General features: G+C 38.8%; 1 protein-coding gene and 1 long non-coding RNA gene across 2 annotated transcripts in view; one reads left to right on the plus strand and one right to left on the minus strand.

Annotated features, from left to right (window-relative positions):
* LOC113021404 (beta-1,4 N-acetylgalactosaminyltransferase 2-like) overlaps positions 1-7,618 on the minus strand; it is a 48,129-nt gene extending 40,511 nt beyond the window's left edge. Inside the window, exons 1-6 of the mRNA XM_026166047.2 lie at positions 7,468-7,618; positions 6,270-6,397; positions 5,760-5,903; positions 5,229-5,338; positions 2,085-2,122; positions 1,606-1,672 (exon numbers count right to left, since the gene is read on the minus strand). Of these exons, the coding sequence (XP_026021832.2) occupies positions 1,606-1,672; positions 2,085-2,122; positions 5,229-5,338; positions 5,760-5,903; positions 6,270-6,397; positions 7,468-7,470 (490 nt within the window). The 5' untranslated portion in view covers positions 7,471-7,618. The remainder of the gene's footprint in view (positions 1-1,605; positions 1,673-2,084; positions 2,123-5,228; positions 5,339-5,759; positions 5,904-6,269; positions 6,398-7,467) is intronic.
* LOC145428386 (uncharacterized) lies at positions 33-1,283 on the plus strand. Its single transcript, XR_013908676.1, has 2 exons — positions 33-623; positions 669-1,283. It is a non-coding gene; the product is annotated as an uncharacterized LOC145428386 (long non-coding RNA).
* Positions 7,619-17,898: the final 10,280 nt, after the last annotated feature.

A 17,898-nucleotide genomic window follows, 5' to 3' on the forward strand; every position in this document is an offset into this window, starting at 1 on the left:
CTGGAGGAGACATTTATGAAGCTTTGCAGAATTTGACTGCTCTGCAAAAATATGTCACTGACCACACACCTGGAGCAGCTACAGCACAAGGCTGGCTTGACTGGCTGTTCAGCGGTTCATGGCTGGCTGCTGTAGCAAAGCCATTTTTTCTTCTAGGTCTCATCATGATAGCACTGCTCATATTAGTGTTGTGTGTGTTGCCATGCCTAAGAGTAATGATTTCACAGATGATAACAACTACAATGACTGCTTATGTTGCCGTGCCTAAAGAAGAACAGCATGCCGTTGCAATTCTGTTAGAGGAGAACTTGTAATAACTGCTAATGAATGACGTGGTGATTAAAAATGACTTCTGCCTTTTTCAAGTGATCATGCACTGATTAACACATTAGTAGTTTATGCAGGTACAATATAAGGTTTTCACCCTTTTATTTTTTGAAGTTCTCATCCTTTATTTTTTGAAGTTTTCATTTTAAATATGAAGTTTTCATTATTTTACATATAAAGTTTTCAATTTAAGGTTTGCATCATTTTAAGTATAAGGTTTTCATCCTTGTATTTTTTGAGGTTTTCATTTTACATATGAAGTTTTCATCATTTTTAAATACAAAGTTTTCATTTTAGTTTTCACCCTTTTATTTTTTGTAGTTTTCGTTTTAAAATATAAGGTTTTTATCCTTTATTTTTTGTAGTTTTAGTTTTATTATTTTTTCTTGTTTATTCCACTTGTTATTTCATTTACTATGATTTTCATTTACTATGTTTTTCTTTTTATTATTTTCTTTTGTTTTATTCTTTAGACCAAATGACTGCCATTTCTGCTATGCTGACATTTTGAAAATTTTGGAAATTAAAAAATTGCCTAAGATACTTAATAAATAACCTTCATAGACAATTGTTGTATACATTTAAAATAAGTTAAACAGGGGGGAATGTTACAGGAAAAATGGTTCTATGTTTCTTTACCTTCTTTTAAATGTACAAAGATGCCTTTTGTCTGCCCTTTGCCTATGGTTAGATTAGTTTACAATTATCTTTTTAGACTTTCTCAGCAAAGACATACTGTTTTGGGACATATTGTTTTAGATTGTTTTATCTCTCACAGCCTTCTCCCAGCTCTCTGCTGACGAGACTAGCGCCACATATGGAGTTGTTTATTTTATTTGTTTTGTATTTTCTTATCCTGTTCTCACTGTCTTTCCTATAAAAATTACCAAGCCACTGTGCATGGTGTGAGTTGTCCTTAGCAGCTCACCCGTGTACACGTTTGATAAAGAAAGTAACTTTGTCTCATTGTGTCTTTATTTCTCCTGGGTTTTTTACAGAGTTTTCCCCCAACAAAACTAATGATAGAAACAACAAGAACTTAGCATGTCTTCTACAGTACATATCAATAATGCAAAATGAAGAGAAAATGCTGGGTCCCAGACCCAGCCCATGACAAGACTGCTGTAAATGTTTTATATTTCATATTTGTAAGAGATTGTTTTTCTTCTCCACATGGCTGAAAAGTTCTGACCCTTGCTGCTAATCTGGCGTGTGGTCCAAAAACCAATCCAACAAAAATGCCCCCTACAATATAGTCACTTATTTACTAAATCTCACCTTTGATGATTGTCTGTTCAGGTGTAATATTTGTGGTCAGGATGCCTTTAGACACACTTAAAGATACCTACAAAAGAAAGGCCTGAATAAATTTAAAAAGCACTCAGAATATAATAATAATAATAATAATAATAATAATGGATACTTTATTGATATCCATGCCTACCCCAGAATATCCTATACAGTCGTCTACAAAAAAAATAAACTGTGTATGAAATTATGCTATGTCAGTGTAACATTGGAATACCTATTGAAGATGGAAAGAAAGATGCTAGTTTATACTGTACATCAGACCATAAATGAGGTTTGTGTTTTTTCTTTCATTTATCCTAAAGCTGAATTAAAGTCAGCCCCACACATTGATCACAAAATCAGGGAATCAGGGCCCTTAATGTTTGAAATGTATATGTTCAGGAGGCATCTTGTATGAACCAGCCAACCTGTACAGTTCATATTAGCTGTGAGGGAGAAACACCAACCTTGTAGCTGCTTCTGTTTTCTGCATGCAGCCCTAAACCTGAAATTAAAATGACATTACTTTTACATTGTCCTTTTATGGGAAGACTCCATGACACGTTTTTGAAGCATAAATGATCAACATGAATTACTTAAAACCCCCATGCAACTGTCTTGTCTGTGAATATGTTGGCTGTAATACAGATTTAATTTTGCCATCTCATTTGCTGAGGTATAAGTTTGCTGGTCATTATCACTCTTGGTTAATTATCTTTTAATTATGTTTTAAACGTGGAAAATTCCTGAAATTGCATGTTAATTTGACTCACTAATGACTCTAATTCAGAGGTATTAAAGTTTACTTAATAATCTGAGAAATACCACCAAATTTAGTCTCAGATCAACATTTATTAACCATTTTTCTAATAAACTAGAAAGGGATTGTATAGGAATTTCTTTTACTTATGTATTAATCACATTATTTTATTGTATGATGCCTTGGTGCCACTAGATTTAAACATGTTCCACACCCATACTGTAAGACAGATGGTGGGGGTCTAGTAAGGAAGTTGGGGGAAGCAGACAACTCCACAGGAAGAGTCTTTTGTCTCTTGAGGACTCTGGGAGGTAGCAAGGGAGTGTGAACCTTAAGGTGTGAAGCAGCTGTGTACTTTCTTTTGTTCCTGGAGAAGGTATTTAACTGAGAGCCATGTTAGGCTCAGAGAGACTCTGCTGACCGTCTGTCCCGCGGTCATGTAGGCTCTCCACAAGCTTGGTTGTCTGTTCTTTGTGTGTTTTGATTAAAGAATGTTAGCTACCGCTCGTCTGCAGGCTTTATTTAAATGGAAAACTTCCACAACAGAATATACAGCACATACACAACAATACAGACCACTGGTAAACTTGTCTGTTGCATATACAGTGGGGCAAAAAAGTATTTAGTCAGCCACCGATTGTGCAAGTTCCCCCACTTAAAATGATGACAGAGGTCAGTAATTTGCACCAGAGGTACACTTCAACTGTGAGAGACAGAATGTGAAAAAAAAAAATCCATGAATTCACATGGTAGGATTTGTAAAGAATTTATTCGTAAATCAGGGTGGAAAATAAGTATTTGGTCACCTCAAACAAGGAAAATCTCTGGCTCTCACAGACCTGTAACGTCTTCTGTAAGACGCTTTTCTGTCCCCCACTCGTTACCTGTATGAATGGCACCTGTTTGAACTCATCAGCTGTATAAAAGACACCTGTCCACAGCCTCAAACAGTCAGACTCCAAACTCCGCCATGGCCAAGACCAAAGAGCTTTCGAAGGACACCAGGAAAAGTATTGTAGACCTGCACCAGACTGGGAAGAGTGAATCTACAATAGGCAAGCAGCTTGGTGTGAAAAAATCAACTGTGGGAGCAATCATCAGAAAATGGAAGACATACAAGACCACTGATAATCTCCCTCGATCTGGGGCTCCACGCAAGATCTCATCCCGTGGGGTCAAAATGATCATGAGAACGGTGAGCAAAGATCCCAGAACCACACGGGGGGACCTGGTGAATGACCTGCAGAGAGCTGGGACCAAAGTAACAAAGGTCACCATCAGTAACACACTACAACGGCAGGGAATCAAATCCCGCAGTGCCAGACGTGTTCCGCTGCTGAAGCCAGTGCATGTCCAGGCCCGTCTGAAGTTTGCCAGAGAGCACATGGATGATACAGCAGAGGATTGGGAGAATGTCATGTGGTCAGATGAAACCAAAGTAGAACTTTTTGGTATAAACTCAACTCGTCGTGTTTGGAGGAAGAAGTGTCACGGTCTGGCTGGGGCAGACCGTATGTGTTGCAGAGGAGGACTCAAACGCAGACCAAAACGTAGTGTGGATAAACAAAACAAGCCGTTTATTGAGGCTAGCAATGAGGGTAAAAATAATCGGGCATCGGTGAAAACTAAACAATAACCTAAACTGGGTGAACTAATAACAAAACATGAAAAAGCTTAACCATAGTGAACTGACATGGGTACCTGGGGATGAGACATGGATGAGCAGACGACCTGACAATGGCATGAAGAAAACAAAAGGCTTAAATACAGACATGAGGTGATCAGGGGAAGTGGCGACACATGGGGGAAAACAGCTGACAGACATAAACCTAATGACAGGACCAGGAGAGGAAAGCTAAATACAATAAACAAAGAACACATGACATTGTCAGAATAAAACAGGAAATACTAAAACATGACAACACAACTTAACAGACCTAATATGTGATGAATAAATACAAAACCCCAAAACATAGAAAACCCAGGAACAATAACTGCCTAAACTAAAGGCAGATAGGAAATAACACAAACTAAATCACATAACAAAATGAGACAAATACAAACATGAACTCAGAGCGCTGGGTCAGAGACCCAGCCTGTGACAAGAAGAATACTGAGTTGCATCCCAAGAACACCATACCTACTGTGAAGCATGGGGGTGGAAACATCATGCTATGGGGCTGTTTTTCTGCCAAGGGGACAGGACGACTGATCCGTGTTAAGGACAGAATGAATGGGGCCATGTATCGTGAGATTTTGAGCCAAAACCTCCTTCCATCAGTGAGAACTTTGAAGATGAAACGAGGCTGGGTCTTCCAACATGACAATGATCCAAAACACACCGCCCGGGCAACAAAGGAGTGGCTCCGTAAGAAGCATTTGAAAGTCCTGGAGTGGCCTAGCCAGTCTCCAGACCTCAACCCCATAGAAAATCTGTGGCGGGAGTTGAAAGTCCGTGTTGCTCGGCCACAGCCCCAAAACATCACTGCTCTCGAGAAGATCTGCATGGAGGAATGGGCCAAAATACCAGCTACTGTGTGTGCAAACCTGGTAAAGACCTATAGTAAACGTTTGACCTCTGTTATTGCCAACAAAGGTTATGTTACAAAGTATTGAGTTGTATTTCTGTTATTGACCAAATACTTATTTTCCACCCTAATTTACGAATAAATTCTTTACAAATCCTACCATGTGGATTCATGGATTTTTTTTTTTCACATTCTGTCTCTCACAGTTGAAGTGTACCTCTGGTGCAAATTACTGACCTCTGTCATCATTTTAAGTGGGGGAACTTGCACAATCGGTGGCTGACTAAATACTTTTTTGCCCCACTGTATTAGGCTTGGCATACCTGGTATGAGAGTAGAGGTCAAAGGCTGTACTATATAACCTTGAATAGGATACTGCAGAGGAGAGTTAGGCGAAGCAAACAGCAGTCTGGATAGTTCAGCAGACACCATCCTGATGAAGAGATGAAATGTGGGTAGATATAGAAACAGGTATCACCTTTTTACTAGTGCTGTCAGCATTAATTCTTATCCCTACTTTTATTTTTTTCCATGTCTATTTAAGTGCTATTTATGACACTATGTTTGCACTGAAGCACCGCAGCAATTTCCTAATGTTGTAAACCTGCTCAACATTTGGCAATAAACCCCATTCTGATTCTGATTCTGATTAACGCTGACAGACTGCACGACTGCACCAAGCGAAGCAACTCTGCTGTTGAAGTGCAACACATTCTCACTCCCAAAGCGTAATATTTAATGCCAAATGTGTCTACATTAATTACAGTTTACAAAGATACCAATTGATTATGTTCAGTTACAAATGCCATTGCATTACTGTTAAAGTACACAACATTCATTCATCCACCCTCTACCTGGTTTTGTAATGTTGGAGGTCCTTAGCTCGCCGTTTAACAAGCTCTTCGTATTGATCCTTGGCTATATAATCTTTAAGAAGTTCTGAGCCTTTAGGGCAGGTACATTGATGAGCCAATGAAAAGTTCCTAGGAGAAACTGACCTGAAGAACAAAGGAAATACAGAACTCCTAAAGGGTCAAAATTCTCTTCTATATCACATTGTCATTTAAATCAAGTAGTTCAGATTTTATGGGAATTTGGGAGACTAGTCTAAAAAGTATTTTAATGATGCATTAAGGGTAACAAGACTGTTGCTTCATCTGGATAGAAGTATACCAACTTTCCTCAAATAAAATGCAGTTTCACCTCTGGTCAGCAACAAAAACACACAAAGTGGTCATACAAAGCACTCTACATGTGCGTGTGGTGTGTGTTAAAGGCAATTTAATGAAAACACTTTCAAACACTGCCAAATATACAAGAGGAGGGATTTACACACACACACACACACACATACAAATTATTACCTTAGTTTTGTTGCGCTGGAAAACTTGAACAGATTTTCATTAACGTTAGAGAAATATATGACATAGAAAACCATCAGGATGATCAGAGTAACAGCCACCAGCTGGAGCCTTGTGCTACTCAATGACATCTGCGGACATACACACACACAAACTCACGTTGTAGACAGTTTGCTAGCAAAGGACCTAAGGGCAAAGATTGCAGTTCTAATGCTCCTGCCCCCAACAGCTGTCAGGTGGCAGATTATTTTTATTTATTTTAGTACTAAAGATGCAAAGTCAGCATCTGGTATAGGGAGAGTCAATATCTGGCATACCCAATGCATTTACATAAAAATTTTGCAGTAATAAATTTGGACACAAGAGTGATTGCTTCATATATCAATACTTAATACACATATTCTTAAAAAATGGTGCATCAACCAACTTGAAAAGCATTTTTTCACACACTGAAATCTGAGACAATGTTCGAACATCTAAAAATCCTGACATTTTAACTCCCCTTACATTTATATAAAAAATATTCACAGCGCAACAAAATGACTACACTTTGTCTTTTGCCTTTGATGTATCAAATTTATATAGTTTCACTAAAAGGCACGTAACTTTGTGCTGAACATTGGTGGGGTCAAGATCTCTGTCTAAATAAATAAATAAATCTTTTTAAATTGCCAGATGATTAAACATGCAACTGTTTTGCTGGTAATAGCTGAAACGAGTAAAGAAAATCAACAGCCTATTTATGCAAGATAATTCATAATTTTACTGGGGGGGTTATATTGGTTGGGTCTGATTATTGGGGGGGTCATAACCCCCCTGGAAACTGCTCCATTATGTTGGCATGTGGCACTGAAGAAAATATTAATCAAACTAAATATAATATATAATCATCTGCCCTTGTCTGCACAAATGTTTCCCTTTTTCTTTTAGTGTTAACTTTCACGTGGATGATATCTACAACAAAACTCTTATTTATATACTTTTTATTTCTTTGGACAGAAATCAGGAGTAGTCATATAAGAGATGAAAATAAATTAACATTATAATTAATATCATAATTAACTGAATTCACATTTACATTTATTTATGTATATTTATGTCATATGTCATTGAAATTTTATTGTTGTGTTAATGGTAACAGAATGAACAAAACTATGATATTTAACCACTGGCTACAGTATAGAAATGATCCATGTCTTACCATTTCTTCCTTCTAAAGTTTCACTCTTATCTCATTTATTCAGCATAAATATCCAAGACATTAAGGAGCCACGAAATCAAACAGCCTGAGTTTTGAAAAAACCTCTTAAGAGTTCAGGGGCTGGACACTTGTGTACAGTGACTGAGGGGGTGTAGTTAACGAAAAACAGTCTGATGGGGGTGGGATCCTCATCAGACTGTTGATACAGCACTAGCTTAACACTGGTATATCTGATTTTATCAGCTTATGTGCTTATAATATATGTTAACAACTGCATCAAAGATTCTGAATATCTCATAAAAATCACATTGTATTGCATGAAAATAAAATTAACTTCATAAAACACTTTGTTTGTTATCGGACATTAATAATCCTCACAATATTACATAAACAGCAAGTTCCTGGATTCACATATGAATGTAACATATGATTTCTTTAATGTTCACCCATGAGGAAAAATGAATTAAAAGGGAGAAACACATTTCACTGACATTTTCTGTTTCATCTGCATGCAGCACATTTGAACCATGCGAATGATACTGCAACCACAATGGATCCTGTTTTTCAGAACAGCTCACTGCATGCCTACCACATTTACCACCAAATGTTTCGTAAATATATTATCTGTCTGGTGCATCAATAAAGATGTGAAAACCACGTCTAGAAACTGCACCACTTTTGTCTGATTGAGTTTCACTAAAGGCACAAGCAAGAGTTTTTCCACAAACTGTTGAACCACATTCTTTACAAACCGCGTCACTCTGAAAACAGAGCTCACTACAGACAGACAGGCAATCCCCGGACTGGAGCAGACTGCAAACGCGCCACCTCTACTTGACCATAAACCTGATTTATTTGTTAAAAAATGAGAGAGAATTTGCAAGGTTTACGGGTCCAGCCGTGGTCGGTCCACGGATCCTGGAATGGAACAGAGAGAGAGAGAGAGAGAGTGGGCAGGGAGGTGGTTAGCTGGTGATTTCCTTCTTTACAGGTTTCAGCTAGCAGGCTAAAGGGAATGGTCCCAGCAGCATCCACAGTGCACAGGTGACATGAGGTTTAAGCAAACCAATTTCCAACAGTAAATTCAGACAAGTTCCTGTGTGGAAAGCAGAAAATCTGGGTAAATGGCAATAATATACTAAGGTTAAACAAAAACAAGACAGGGTTAACTGTTGACATAGCAGAGAGGATTATCTGGCAGAGGACTGTGGCTCCTGTCGGCCCCTCAAATATGGGTTCCTTCATTAAGAACAGGTGCAGGAAGGAATGAGCTGCCAGGAACTCCACCACAGGTTGAAGCAGAAGCTCCAGCTCAGAATGTCAACAGGGAGGAAATGAGGGGGAAACCAAAAACAAAGCCTAACTCTGTTTCCACAATGAGCAAACCCACGCATCACCTTCTTTCCTTCCAATGTCAGAGCAGGTCATCAAGACTGAGCTTTTGGTTTGTGAATTATTATTATTATAAGTCTGAGCTGGCTCCTTAAACAGGACGTGATTTTCTCCTCTGGAGTTGTCTACTATGGGCTCAAATTGTGGTCATAAATATTTTGTACTTGTAAATCACTTTTGTACTTGTAAAGGATTTGTATGTGTAAAAAAGATTTGTATGTGTGAAAAGAATTTGTGTGTGTAAAAAAGATTTGTGTGTGGACTTAGCCCAAAAAAAACGTGTGAAACTGCAAGTTACAATGACGAATTTTGACCCTATTTTTCTTTCTTTCATCTGATTGGTCAATGTCATGTCAATCACAAATTTAACAATCCAATCAGAGAACAGATGGGTTTGGCTGTCGGCAGGGCGCTTTTTTGAACTGCAGGTCCTTGAAGGGTAATACAGTTTGAAGCTGGAGGATCTCTATATAAATATCCGATAGCAGTTAGGTCCCAATAACTTTCAGCAGCTGTTGAAAGGATAAAGTTGTGGTATATCAGTGGTTAGAAATACCATTATTACTTTAGGATTAGTTTAACACAAAGTCAGGGCTGACCCGGGACCATTGCTGTGAGTCACAGTGCGGACGCAGGATATGCTGCTAATGCTAACTGCTAACTAAAAGCAAAGGATCCAGAATTTCTTGCGCTGGCTGCTGGGCTCTGTGGGTTTTTGGAGCAGCTCTACCTGTACAATTTGAGCCCATAGTCTACAACCAAAACTGATCTGCCCACAGCATCCTTGCCTGGGTCACACACTGCGGTGCCCAGATGGATCCTACATTTCACACCAACACTGGGATCAACAGTTGGCTTCCCACCCAGACTCCACTGTGCAGCGGCTACATGTACCCCACATCCATGTGTTTGCTGAGCCTGCATGTCCCCCATGCTACATTACTATGGAGAGATATTTACACCCAAAATGGCTATGAATGCATACCATATGATCCATAAGCTTAAAATAATCTTTGCAAACGTGTACCGTAAATTTGTGTGTAACTTTTGAGTACTAACAAATGCATGCGCCAATCCACAAACAAATTTGAAGCAATATGACTACATGTACAGCTATTTTACAAATGTGTACATCCAATACATTTATACACAATTTATTCAGTTGTAGCTTTTTGTCTTTCAAAAATCTTTCTGTGCATACAAATTGTCATGGTCAGGGTGAGTGCTGTTTTCTTCCAGTTCATTGGATCTCCAGCTTCTAACTTCCAATAACCAAATCTCTGTTCAGTCACTGGTGTGCTCGGCAGCTTCACTGCTCATGCTCCTGCCTGCCTCCCTGCCCAACTCACTGGAACAGCTCAGATCTCCAATCTTGACTCACTGCTAACCCGGACTGTTCACAATTTGTCTATTTCACCCTGGATCAGTGTCTAGAACACCCCTTGACTCCTGTTTCTTCTGTTACAGTAATTCTGAGCACCCTGGCTCTTTTCTCCAGTCTAGCCTTCACCCTAAACCCACACCACAAGATTCCTGGCTGTTACCCAGTTTTGTTTGTTTGTGTGTGTGTGTGTGTGTGTGTGTGTGTGTGTGTGTGTGTGTGTGTGTGTGTGTGTGTGTGTGTGTGTGTGTGTGTGTAGGGGTGTGTGTGTGTGTGTGTGTGTGTGTGTGTGCGTGTGCGTGCGTGCATGCAAAGTAAATATTTGACTCCTACCCTCAGATTACCAGGCTTGTAGCATTGTATTTAAAAGATGAAATGTTGCTCATTTGCATGCAATATCGGCATGAAGATAAGGGTTAAATGTAAATGTTACGCATAAAAAACGGTCAATTTACCATTTAAACTGTTTTTCTTTGTCCTTAGTGTTATATATATATGACAACACAGCAATCGTGTTCTCTCCCCAAAGCTGTCATGTTATCGTCATGTAATACCAGGCTCCACAATGAAGTGTTTTTCTGTGAAGTGTTCTTTATGCTGTTTACAGTTCCATGTTCTATATCAGGTTTTTTTTTTTAAAGATGTCAAAGTTGTCTATGGTTGCTTGAACGGGATCAACTGTTTTTTTTTGTTTGTTTTACAACCTCCAGTTCTTTTCCAGAGCACCCTGACTGTGTATGTGCATGGATTCTGCACGAAAGCCTACACAAGGCACAATTGTTTTAGGAAAAGCAAATGGGTGCTGGTGCTTGAAGTACTTTAACCTAATTTTAAGAAGAAAAAAGAACTGTAACCATTGATGAGCCATCTCTCTTGTGGTGGGTTTGTACTTATGCTAGCTTCCTGTATGACTCATCAGAGCCATATCTGGAAAAGTACACCCTTACTCTAACCATACAGGAAGACAATGTGCACAACAAGCACAATAGTTTAATTCCAAAAAGTTTAATACTTCATGTAGGCTATTGTTATAATATTTAACTCCTGGATTATGTGGGAAGTCCTTTTCAGTATCTGTAATTGGGGGTGTGATTCTGTCCATGTGAATGCCCTCACTTTAAGCTGTGATATTAATTTAATATGAATTTCTGGTTAAATGCTTTATTGTAATGAGCTCAGAGAAGGCTGTGTTTTCAGACCTGAAAACAACTTCCTGCTTTTACATGTTTAGCTCTGGGGCTCTACCAAGTGGATAAAGATCTGCACACAGACTGTGTCACCTAATTCTTGCAGTTTCTAAATTAAGGGGTTTATCATTAAGGGGAAAAACATCCAAACCAGCATGGCCCTCTGTGGAAAAAAAGTGATTGCCCCATAAACATAATAACCCTCTGAGGTCCAAAATATAATTGGCCATTATTGATTACTTTTGATTTTACATGTGTATTTCACCTTCAAATTGTTTTTTTCCTTGCCTTGCTTAGTGTCATTCTTTTCAGCTCCACCTCAGGTGTCTGAATTTACAGTTATTTTTTCATCGACATACTCTATTAACACAACTGATCTGAAATAACACAAAAAACCAAAATCCTAGTAGTAGTTGTATTTTGATTTTAACTGTAAAATCCACAGACGTGTTTAGTAAATTATTTTCATAACTTGAAATTCTAAATTTTGAAAACTTAAGCCCAAATTTTTAAAACAATAAAGTCATATACAAAACAGGAGGTGTATCACTCCTGTGCTCCACCTGGAGACAGTGTTTACACTGTAACCTGCCTTAGTGAGGGTACTAATGAATGTCACAAACACACAAAATAAAACAATGAATACACAACACACCAACTATTCACTCCACGCTAAAGGTCACAAATCTGGTGAGGAGAGGAGTTGCAGAGGTGGTGGGCTTGCATTTATTTTGTACAGGAGGAAGATGTTCGCAGCTGATTCGGACTGCCAACAATGAGGATAGATAGTAAGGTGGTTATGAAGGGGAGACGCGAGATCTGTAGTTTTATTTTAAAGAACTTAACCTCTTTAGCACGCACACCTAACCCTAAATGTGATCTCCTCCCTTTTGGCTCCGTATATGGGGGCGTTGTTGCTTAAGAGGATAATTTCCATCCATCCATCCATCCATCCATCCATCTTCATCCGCTTTGTCCGGGGCCGGGTCGCGGGGGCAGCAGCCTAACCAAAGAGGCCCAGACCTCCCTCTCCCCAGCCACCTCCTCCAGCTTATCCGGGGGAACACCAAGGCGTTCCCAGGCCAGCCGAGAGATATAATCTCTCCAGCGTGTCCTGGGTCTGCCCCGGGGCCTCCTCCCGGTGGGACATGCCTGGAACACCTCACCCAGGAGGCGCCCAGGGGGCATCCTTGTCAGATGCCCGAACCACCTCAGCTGGCTCCTTTCGATGTGGAGCAGCAGCTGCTCTACTCTGAGCCCCTCCCGGATGGCCGAACTTCTCACCCTATCTCTAAGGGAGAGGCCAGCCACCCTTCGGAGGAAGCTCATTTCTGCTGCTTGTATCCGCGATCTCGTTCTTTCGGTCACTACCCACAGCTCGTGGCCATAGGTGCGGGTAGGGACGTAGATCGACCGGTAAATTGAGAGCTTCGCTTTTACACTCAGCTCCCTCTTCACCACGACGGACCGGTGCAGCGTCCGCATTACTGCAGCTGCAGCCCCAATCCGTCTGTCGATCTCCGGCTCCCTTCTCCCATCACTCGCGAACAAGACCCCGAGATACTTGAACTCCTCCACTTGGGGCAGGAACTCATCCCCGACCCGGAGTGGGCACTCCACCCTTTTCCGGCTGAGAACCATGGCCTCAGATTTGGAGGTGCTGATCCTCATTCCCGCTGCTTCACACTCGGCTGCGAACCGTTCCAGTGCGAGCTGGAGGCCCTCACCCGATGAAGCCAACAGAACCACATCATCTGCAAAAATCAGAGATGAGATTCTGAGCTGGTCCAGTAGGATAATTTCAATTATTGGATAATTAATGACTTGATTTTGTTTTGGGTTTTTTTTTTTGCCAATGACCTTTCTTACAGTGAATGAATGGCATTTGCCAGCCAGCAGTTTATTTATTAGGTCTGATCTTCATAACTCTGTCCACTGTAATGTTTAATTGGCTAATTTAATCTTAACATACAATTTCAGGTTTATTTGAACAATTTGTATACACGTCACTGAGGAAGGTCTTAGACATGCTTCTGGCGGAGAGGAAAGGTGTGTTTGGTATTGCGTACTTTCCTTAATTTTTAAATACACAGCTTCAGATGCCCATTGTTGGAGTATGTTGGTGAACCTGGAAAGTGAGGATGGGAGCGAGGACGAGACCGGAACAAGAATACCGAAATAGATTTCTTCTCATGTGTTAAACGTTTTTTGTTGTCTTTCACTATGTAGCAATTGTGTCATCTAGTTTTGGAGGTGGACTGCTACTCTGATATTATTTGACATTACAGAGAGAGGCCCTGTTTCCAAGGAATTTGAGGGGGTGGGTTGACTCTCTAGTGAAAGCACCAGAAGATAAACATGGTTGTAAATTTCTGGGCTTGGAAAAGCTCTCTGGATCTTTTTGCAGGTTGACGGAGGACCAGAGATGGTTGTCATGGCAACGGGAGTTTTGCTGACAGAAGGATGAAGTGGCGTTTCCATATAATGAGATGCCCAGAAAGCTTCAGAAGAACAAACATGAGCTGATATCAGACATAAGGCCAATCTAAACTGTTTTGATCAATCATGTTAATACCATGTTTCTGTGACATGCAATAAAAAAGTGTATACTGCAGCCTTTTGTCTCTGAGCCAGAGAGAGGAGGTCCACGGCGCCATGAAAAACGTATTTTAAATTTGAACCATTTTGATAATAAATTTTTAAAGTGTAACTGGAGCATATAATTGTCTTCTGTCTCATAAAAACATCTCCCTACAGCTCCTGCCAAATTAAAACATTCTTAATTTAAAAAAAAACTTACTTAAATGAATACATTCAACAGCTCTCGTGAGATGAACGGGCATTTATGCTATATCTCTTCCAACACAGTCACATGCAATTTAGATAATCATCTTAATAACTGCCGTAACTGTCAGTATGGCAATTGTATGTACTTGAATTTTAGGTTTATTGAGGTTAAACTGTATATTGTACACTGGCCTTGAAGAAACTGTATGTAATACACAAGGTAAAATACATTCAGACATGTTATTCAAGCATATTATGTATATTTTGAACCACATTTATTTCTGGGAAAATGTACTGTATAGTTTCCTCTTAAGCTGAATGTTTTGGTGGGACTAGGGGTCTGTAGCAGACTGATTTTATGTTCTATGATTTTTTTTATCGTGGAGAGAAAAGATGAAAGAATCTAAATTGAATCCAGCTTCAAAGAAAATATTGAGGTAATGTGAATTGGATCAGTGGATAATCTTGTCTCCACTTTCAAATAAGATACTCTTCGAGAGTATCTGTTATATAAATTATAAGACCTTTAATTTTTAAAGCACAAAAACTGCAGTCTGACTTAGATCGTAATACAAACCAATTACTGCATGTGTGTTTTCTGACTGTTCACCATCAGAATGTCCAAAAAAGAAAATACAGCAGCATTCAGTGACCACAACAGAGAAGCCAGTTCCTGTAATATTCAGCATCTGATTCTGTTTAGAATTTCTGCTAAGCAAATGTTTATGGTTGAACTAAGTAACTGATCATTTACAGTATTTCACAGAGTCACATAGTGTTTTGCATTATGTAAATGTTACTTTAAGCTTCTAACTTACTTTCAGGTGAAATAGGTGTTTCAGTAGGAAAGAGGGTCCAGGAAAACTTCATCCTATGCCCCCTTCCCCTAGTGAGAGTTGTTTTTCATTTAACTGTCACCTAAAGATTTACCTCTTGAATCGTTCCCTCAAGGCCCCCTCCTCTCTAAGATAAGGAGAAGGCTTTTGCTATCTGCCTAATGTCTCATGGTGCCTGGATGTGTCAGTCTAACTTACAATACCTAATTGCGTATGTGTAGAATAAAATATAAAACACATATATGATGCTTTCTTTTCCATCTCTTTAACTAATACCTCTATATGTATACCACTGTTAACATACATGATCAATACATAAAAGAAAAAGGAATTTCCATCACAACATATCGATATAAGTACGATGCAGTTTAAATGAAGCAAAGATTGAAAATAGAAGTTATTGCATTGAAGGTAATCTGAATTGGGAATCTGTGGCTGCAATTAATCATTTTACTGGAAACTTAATTAGAACTTAATTCATCATGAAAGAAGCTAATATTTCTGTCCTAACATCATTTAAATAGTAATAAACTACTAAGTACTTTATTACAATACAATACAATACAGTAGAATTTTATTTATATAGCATGGGGGTACACCAAAGAGCTTCACAGTAAGGAATAAAGGTAAATGATTACACTTAACAGGAAGTCATTAAAACAAGGTAAAATAGAGAAACAAGCAAAATCATCAGTAAGTAGAGATAGGGAGGAATCATGATTATCCAGAGAGAGAGTAGCAATACAGAAATTAATGAGCGGTGAGAATTAGCGAGTCGGAAAGCCAGGTTGAATAGGTAAGTTTTCAAACGTGCTTTAAAGGATTCAATGGAGTCAGAGGCACGAACGGTAGCGGGAAGACTATTCCAGAGGTTTTGTTCTACAGAGGCAAAAGCACGATCACCCCTAGTCTTCAGACAGTGCCTGAGCTGGGCCAGAAGTAACTGACCAGATGATCGTAAATAACAGCTGGGAGCATAGAGACTGAGGAGGTTGGTGAGACAGTCAGGGGCAAGGTGGTTTCAAATTCAAATTCAAATTTTATTTGTCACGTACACAGTCATACACAGTACGATATGTAGTGAAATGCTTGGACAACTGCTCGTGACCTAAAGAAAACAAAAAAGGAAAAGGCTATGAATAAGATAGGAAATAAATATGAAAAATTAAAAAGGGTAAATTTAACTAGGAAGGAATAAAATATAAATTAAGGTTAAAAATGAAATAACTGTACAACACAAATTAGAATGAAGGGTAAATTTAACTGGGAAGAATAAGATAAAATATATAAATTAAAGTTGAAAATAAAATAACTGTACAACAAAATACACAATATAGAACTATATAAGAATGTATGAAGAAATATAAATAAATATATACACAATAACAGCAGCTGTACAAGTATTAACTGGAAATGAAGAATATAATGTCCAGTGTTGTGCAAAACCAAAGTCCAGAATGTCCAGTGTGTGTGTAAGAACTATATGTGTGGGTCAGTACTGTGTGGTGGTGTGATTGCGAGACCGTATTGCCTGCGGGAAGAATATGAAATAACTTCAAATGCCTTAGGTTTAGGCATTTGAAAGTAAGCAGCAGAATTTTAAAATCAATACGAAATTTAATAGGCAGCCAATGTAAGTCAGAGAGCACTGGAGTCATAGAGGCAAACTTTCTAGTCCTGGTTAGGTGACGAGCCGCAGCATTTTGAACGAGCTGTAATCGTTGGAGTGAGCAAGTTGGATTCCAGAGTAGAGCGAGTTACAATGATCTAATATGGATGTCAAAAAGGCATGTATCAGTTTTTCAAGATCTTTGTACAGCATTAAGTGTTTGACCTTTGAAATTTGGGATTTAACCACTGAGGAAACCTGTTTATCCAGCTTAAATGAACTACCCTTACAGGAACAGCCTAAGCGTTATAGAAAACAATGTGGTGGAGGAATTTTTGAAAACATTCCTTTAAGGAAAAACCCCAATAAAACACAGTTTAAAAACAACCTGAAAAATTTCAATGAAATGTCGAATATTAAAAAGGATGCTTCTGCAGAATAATCATCAGTCTTAAATGGACTAATATTACTAATGCATATGTTAAGAATTCAGCTCAATTGAAATATTTTACATTCTGTTTAATCTTTTGCATCATATTCGATAAATCATATGTTTGCAGTGGCTCTCATTTGAGGACCACATATCAATGGAAAAGGAGCTCAGAAGTATATTATATACGTGTTTTTATTCATTTAATTATAAAATATTAATAAGAAAAACAATCTGCTAATTTTAAAGGCTTGAGCACTGTATGGCATGGTTAAATGTCAATATCCATATGAAGTGCAGATCAGTGAAAACTGAGCAATCGGAAGGTTGCCTCATACTTGACTGTGAACGACCACAACGCACATGAGCAAGTACGTGCAGCTTTCAGTGACAATAGCCAACTATGGCCACAAGATGAGGCCATAGAGGAAAAGAATGGAGCTTATTGACAGCACTTTCTGAGATGTGAGTGAGCAGTATATATAAGAGCAGTAAAAATTAAGAAAAACACAATTGAATAGGATAAGATAAAATAGAATAACATACTATAAAAAACAGAATAAGATACTATATACAGTAGAATAAAATACTACACAAAATAGAATAAAATGCTTAGTTATAGTAGGAAAATTGCAGAGAGACAGGGAGACAGAGAGTGTGGTGATGTGAATGCCAAGCATTGCAAAGACCAAAATCACTCATGTATTGTTTAAGAATGTCTGTGTCATGGTCCTGAGTCTGCCGACTCAGTGTTTTGTGTTTCTTTATGCTTTTGTTTATGTATTTGTTTAGGTATTCTGTTATGATTT

Source organism: Astatotilapia calliptera, chromosome 4, assembly GCF_964374335.1.
Source record: "Astatotilapia calliptera chromosome 4, fAstCal68.1, whole genome shotgun sequence".
NCBI lineage: Eukaryota > Metazoa > Chordata > Actinopteri > Cichliformes > Cichlidae > Astatotilapia > Astatotilapia calliptera.